The 6,483-nt window shown below is 50.5% G+C and overlaps 1 protein-coding gene across 1 annotated transcript; it reads left to right on the top strand.

Moving 5' to 3' along the window:
- The first annotated feature begins 3,125 nt into the window (after positions 1 to 3,125).
- On the top strand, positions 3,126 to 6,209 carry LOC136010947 (zinc finger protein ZIC 1). The gene is made up of 3 exons (XM_065672658.1): positions 3,126 to 4,101; positions 5,326 to 5,489; positions 6,012 to 6,209. Exons 1-3 carry the CDS (start codon positions 3,126 to 3,128, stop codon positions 6,207 to 6,209), a joined length of 1,338 nt encoding a protein of 445 aa, XP_065528730.1.
- Positions 6,210 to 6,483: the final 274 nt, after the last annotated feature.

The raw sequence follows: 6,483 nt of genomic DNA, 5'->3' as shown, positions 1-6,483 counted from the left end.
CCTTCTCGTATATTTGGCACCGACCTGGAATAATCACTGAGTTCCCTTGCACTGGGAGGCAGTCTACCCCTGGACTACCTAACTTTTTAGATCTCCTAATACCATCGCCCTGATGAACTTCACAATAACACTCACAGTCATATCCTTCTCTTAATTTTAGCAGCAAATACAGAAAATCATGTAACACCCGCCTAAAGACCATGTCCACAGCCAGGCGCACTACTAGGGCGGGTATACCTGTTGCTATAAGCTACTGCAATTCCTTCGAATGGATTTGGCAGAAGAAATACGAATGTATAGATTCAGCCCTACATTATTCTAAAAAAATCCCAAGCCCAAATAAACCCCCCCGACCTGTAAAAACCTCCCAAGAGCCAAGGGAAATTACATAATACATCTGCTTTGAAAGCGAGGTCCATACACCGAGCACAGGCAAACTGCATTTGTAGATAAACTGCAGCGAGACATTCCTTCCAGGCGCATCAAAGTTTATTTGTTGTTGCTTGTTTGTTCTCTGGGCACAATGGCCATTTTTATCCCTCTCGAAATGAGGCAGGTCTCACCCGAGCAGGGTTCGCCCCTCAGCGCTGCCGGTTTCATCCCCAGTACCTGCGCTGCGGATCCTTACCGGCGCCTTTCATTAGGGAGGATGAGTTTAAAGTTTCTTTGTTTGGCACTAGGAATTGGAGGGGCTCGGACCGAGCTGCGAAGGAGGCAACTGAAGGGCTGAACAAAGGCGAAATGGATGGAGTCCGACTCTTAGCGAGCCTTTGGTGTTTTCGTTACCAGAAAATAATTAGAGCTAATGAATATGCAGGCGACTAAGTAAATAAATAATTTACCAGTTTCATACATGTACACACACACATGGTTACAGACGTAAGTGTATATGCACGTATGCACACAAAGACGTCTGCATTTTGAAGTTTCACGAGATCCTGTCTTTTCTTTTCCTTTTTCTTTCTTTTTTTTTTTTTTTTTTAGTGCCGAAGCATCCTTTAAAATATTGTACAAATGTTGCTTAGCTTAATTGATTAAGCCACAAAGGATTCCTGCTTTTAAATACCATACTCATACCTTTCAACAATCATTTTAATATATAGTCAATGGGTCTTTGTAGCGAGAACAAAAAAGAACTATCTGCAGTTTTTCAATAGACTTTGAGCTGGGGAAAGACAGGTTAATCGAGGGTTGCATCTAGAAAACAACCAAGTGTTGTATGTTTGCACTGAATCCAAATGTCTGCATTTTTCTAACTAAATCAAAGGGAGTGTTATTTCTTTTTCTGCTCACTCATCTGAAGGTAAGTAAATTTTCTCTGGCGATCAAAAGCCTGGTCAGCAACAAAGACACCGCCTGCTTTTTCCACCGTCCTGGTGTGGCAAGTTGAGGAATTTCAATAACTGTGACAAGGGTGACTGATTTGTGAACTAGAAAAGGTTTGAATGTCAGAAAATTTACATTGCTCCTATCGAGGATTTTAAATAAATTTTTCAAAAGACAGAGAGAGAGAGAAAGAGAGAGAAGAAGTATCCGAGAGTTTCATGCAGCAGTAGGAGACACAATGTAGGTTTGGGAAATTTACAGTTTTACCTGAATGAAAGAGACTCCGTAAAAAGAGAGCGAGAGAAAGGGAGAGCGAGAGAGAAAGGAGAAAGAAAATAACAAAAAAGAGGCGAAACAACAACAACAAAAGTAGAAAGTTAAGAGTTCTCACCCACCTGCGTTTTGATGGGTGCAGAAAACAAGATTTATTTCAGAAACCTGATGGAGGGATAGAGTCAGTACCCAGAGAAATCACGCCTGGTGCTTAAAAATAAAATCAAATGCACCCAGCACCTACTCTCGGAGAGCTTCGGTTTTAAACAAGCGGAAAACAACTTCAAAAGAAGCGAGTCCCTACAGGGCTCCTCTTTTCAAAGGCTAAAAAGTTGCTTAGTGATCTTAAAAATTCTGGATCACCAAGAAATCATTATTACCATCATTATCAGGGTGCGGGAGAGAGAGGGGACAGAGAGAGGGAGACCGGGGGAGAAAATGACCTTAATAAGAATCAAAGATTTTTTTTTTTTTTCCTTAGCACACATACACACAAAAAGATGCGCTGGAAAATATTTTCGGAGAGGGGAAAAAAAAAAAAAAAGGCTTTATATATTAAAAAAAAAGTTGGAGCTCCGCAGCCCCGTTCGCCAGGCGGGATGTCAGGGCGCTCACAATACCTGCGATTGATGAGGCGGACGGGCCAATCAGCGGCGGGGGGCGGCCGCGCGCGCCCGTCGTTGGCGGGGCCGGGGGGAGTTACGCGGGGAAGGGGGAGCCGGCGGCGGCCAATGAGCGCCCACGTCCGCCCGCACGTCGCTCCGCCCCCGGCTCCCATTCATCAAGGGGGGGGACGGTGTCGTCTTTTCAATTCATTTATCTGCAGGAATGATTGCCGCTATCAGTCTCGCGTTCACCGCCCGGCTGAGGAGGTGAAAGTTTCTCCCCAGGAAGATAAACCGCAAAAGACAATATTGTGCATGATTTGCGCCTTTTTTTGCAAAGCGAAAAAAAAAAAAAAAAAAAAAGGCCCCCCGAAAAAAAAAACCGGGAGAGTGAGGGGAAGCTCGAAGAGGAGAGAGAAACAATCTCTCGGCCACTTTGCAACATTCCTATAGCCAAAAAAACCAGTGAAGGAAGTTTCTTTTTTGTTTTGTTTTTATTTTTTTTATTTTTTGCTGCCCGTGTTGATCTCTCTCGGTTATTGTTATTTGCAGCCAGTTTATTTTTGAGCCCACCCAACCCCCCCTCCCCACTTAAACCTCCCTGAAAAGTCAAAGCAGAGAGACAGTGAATATTTTTGGGGCACATTTTTATTATTACTATCTGCAACGGCGAAGATCTCTTCCCCCCTTCAGCACCAGCCTCTTTCTTTTTTTTTTTTTCTTCTTCTTCCCCCCCCTTTTTTTTTCTTCCCCCTGCGCTGATGCCGAAGGGGGTGTTTTTGATGTGGTTGCTTTGGTGGTGATCGTCGCTGACTTTCCAAAGAGGGTGTTTTCGCCGCTGCTGCTGCTGCTGCTGCTTCTCTCCGCGTTGTGTGTGTGCGCGCGTGCTTTTTTTTTGGTTGCTGCATCGACGCTGGGAAGATGCTTCTGGATGCTGGACCGCAGTATCCCGCCATAGGAGTCACTACCTTCGGATCCTCTCGCCACCACTCCACAGCCGATGTCACGGACAGAGAAGTGGGGCTGGGGATCAACCCCTTTGCCGACGGCATGGGCGCCTTCAAAATCAACCCCAGCACCCACGAGCTGGCCTCGGCCGGCCAGACCGCCTTCACCTCACAGGCGCCCGGCTACGCGGCGGCGGCCCTGGGGCACCACCACCACCCGACCCACGTTGGCTCTTACTCCAGCGCCGCTTTCAACTCCACCCGGGACTTTCTGTTCCGCAACCGTGGCTTCGGGGAGGCGGCTGCCGCCAGCGCCCAGCACAGCCTCTTCGCCTCCGCCGCCGGCAGCTTCGCCGGACCCCACGGACACACCGATGCCGCGGGACATATACTTTTCCCGGGGCTGCACGAGCAAGCCACCAGCCACGCTTCTCCTAACGTGGTGAACGGGCAGATGCGCCTGGGCTTCTCCGGAGACATGTACGGCAGACCCGATCAGTACGGCCAGGTCACCAGCCCCCGCTCCGAGCACTATGCCTCGACCCAGCTGCACGGCTACGGCCACATGAACATGAACATGGCAGCCCACCACGGGGCAGGGGCCTTCTTTCGTTACATGCGGCAGCCCATCAAACAGGAACTCATTTGTAAGTGGATTGAGCCAGAGCAATTGTCAAACCCCAAAAAGTCCTGCAACAAAACTTTCAGCACGATGCACGAGCTGGTGACTCATGTCACGGTGGAGCACGTTGGAGGACCCGAGCAGTCCAATCACATATGTTTCTGGGAAGAGTGTCCAAGAGAAGGGAAACCTTTCAAGGCCAAATATAAACTTGTAAATCACATCAGAGTCCACACAGGTGAAAAACCTTTCCCCTGCCCTTTCCCAGGCTGTGGCAAAGTGTTTGCCAGATCAGAGAATCTCAAAATACACAAAAGAACTCATACAGGTACGGTAACATTCTCTGTAGCTTTTCTCTCTGCGAGTGGAAGCGCCGAGCGCCGGGACAGGGCCGGGGACTGGGGGGGGGGGGGGGGGCCGGGGCGCTGCTTGGCTAAGGCTCGGATAGGGAGAGGGGGTTCGGTCCAGGGCCACCGATTTTTCCGGGAGAGGCAGACTCGGAGCTCCGCTACAAAACGAGCTCAATCATAGCCACGCCAGCAGCAGCAACAAAAAGAAAATTATCCCCGCCGACAAGGCAAAGGGGAAGAAAGGCAGGGTTTGCTGCTGGGATTGTTTGGGGGGGGGGGGGGGGGGGTGGGGGTGGGTGGGTGTGTGGGGGAGGGAGAATCGTAGCAACCTGTCCTGTTTAAATTTATGGGTTTTAATTAATTGTTGTTCGGCAGTTTTGACCGTGGCATGATGAGAAATCGTGCTAAATATTGCAGGCAGCTCATCCGTCTCCTCTCTGCAATTCAGAGCTTGGTAAATATTTAATTCCGAGGAGCGATTTTAAATAAACCGAGCTCGGCGCTTTAGTGTGTTATTGTTGTGCGTAGGGACTGGCGCCGGGCTCCCTGAGAACTTTTCCCCACCGAGGGAGGTGCAAAAGCAGCAGCTCCTGGCCGGGAGAATCTCTTCCCCTGCTACCACCCCCGAGTGCCGGCAGACAGTGCCGCATTCCTGGGCGTTTTTGCAGGGGTTTGTCGGTCTGCTCTCGCATTGTGTTCCCCGGTCGGATAATTTTCAATATTGCAAAAAAAAAAAAAAAAAAAAAAAAAAGGAAAATAATACGGAGGAGGGGGCTGGGCTGGGTGGGAGCATAAAATATCACGAGAATGAGCTATAAAACCGGATACTAGACACTGAGGATCGTGTGTAAATACCACCACGCCTGCTGTCTCGCTTGGAGCATTGAGAGGAGGGAGAGGTGCCCGCGTCTGGGGCTGCAAATAAAATTCTTCTCTCTGAAGAAAATAAACCCCAAAAGTTAATTAGTATACCCACCACCCACCACCCCTCCGAAATGGGAGCAGAGCAGGGGTCGGAGGTGCGGAAAGGACAGAGAAGAGAGGCGAGGTTTTGGGGTTTTGAGCTTCGCTGAAGTTAGAAAGTTGCAAGTGTTTGAAATGGAGCCCCGGGCTTCCGTCCGGCAGTGCGAGGGGGACAATGAGCGATCCGGCCGGCCCTGCTTAATCAGATCCTTTTTTCCTCCCCCTTTCCTCTGCAATAGGTGAAAAACCATTTAAGTGTGAATTCGAGGGCTGTGACAGGCGCTTTGCAAACAGCAGCGACCGCAAAAAGCACATGCATGTCCACACTTCCGACAAGCCCTATCTCTGCAAAATGTGTGACAAGTCCTACACGCACCCCAGCTCCCTCAGAAAGCACATGAAGGTAAATGGAGGGATCCTGATGTGCAGGGCTCGGACGCCGCCTCGGGCCTGGCCCGCGGAAAGGGCTCCAGGGAGGGCGGGCAGGAGAGCCCGGGCTGGTGCCTGAGGGTGGAGAGCACCCCGGGGCCGGCGGTTGCGGGGCTTCGCTCTGCTGCGGCCCGGTCCGAGACCGGGCCCAGCCCCGGCGTCTTCCCAGGGCCCGCCGGACCGCGCCGCCCCCCGTCCGGCCGCGCTCAGCCCTGGCCCCTCGGTCATGGCCTTTTGTCGGTACGTTTTATCCGAGGAGGGAAGGGGGGCTCTGCGAGGAGGCAGCCGGTGGGCGCTGCCTGGTCTTCTCCCCCAGGCAGGAGCCGGGGCTGGGGTCGGGGGGGTAGCCCCGGGACCGGGACCGGCGGAGAGCCTCGGGGGGTGCCCGAGCCTGGAGCTCGACCCTGGGTCCCGTTGTCTAGAGCATCCCGGCAACCGCCGACAGGGCCTCCGTCTTCCGCCGCTCTCTATTTCTGCCCGGGTTTTCTCTTTGCAGGTCCATGAATCGTCCTCGCAGGGGTCCCAGCCTTCTCCCGCCGCCAGCTCAGGCTACGAGTCCTCCACCCCTCCAACCATCGTGTCTCCATCCACAGAAAACCAGACCGCCAGCTCCTTATCCCCTTCCTCCTCCGCAGTCCACCACACGTCCAGCCACAGCACGCTTACATCAAATTTTAACGAATGGTACGTCTAAAACGCTAAAACAAACCAACAAAAAAACACAAACCGAAACAAACAAAAAAAAAAAAAAGCCCCAAGCGAGCAAACAAATACCCTATTTAAAGACTCCAAACATAATGAACATTTTGAAATCAGAATTTAAATAAGCGAACAAAAATAAAATGCTGCCTGTAGACCCAGGACTGAGTAAAATGAAGACTCATTTTTTATTTTTCTTTTTTTTTTAATTCTTCCTTTTTTCCCCCTTTTTTATTTATCTTTATGTCTTTTTTTTTCTTTTTCTCTTA

Source organism: Lathamus discolor, chromosome 3 (genome assembly GCF_037157495.1).
Source record: "Lathamus discolor isolate bLatDis1 chromosome 3, bLatDis1.hap1, whole genome shotgun sequence".
Classification (NCBI taxonomy): Eukaryota; Metazoa; Chordata; class Aves; order Psittaciformes; family Psittacidae; genus Lathamus; species Lathamus discolor.
This window is presented reverse-complemented; position numbering and strand designations above follow the sequence as displayed.

Excerpts from the sequence above, each read along its gene's own strand:
- LOC136010947 (XM_065672658.1), top strand. The coding sequence starts at position 3,126 with ATGCTTCTGGATGCTGGACCGCAGTATCCCGCCATAGGAGTCACTACC. Across the intron at positions 4,102-5,325 it reads ACACAAAAGAACTCATACAG|GTGAAAAACCATTTAAGTGT; the intron begins GTACGGTAACAT and ends CCTCTGCAATAG. Across the intron at positions 5,490-6,011 it reads CCCTCAGAAAGCACATGAAG|GTCCATGAATCGTCCTCGCA; the intron begins GTAAATGGAGGG and ends TTCTCTTTGCAG.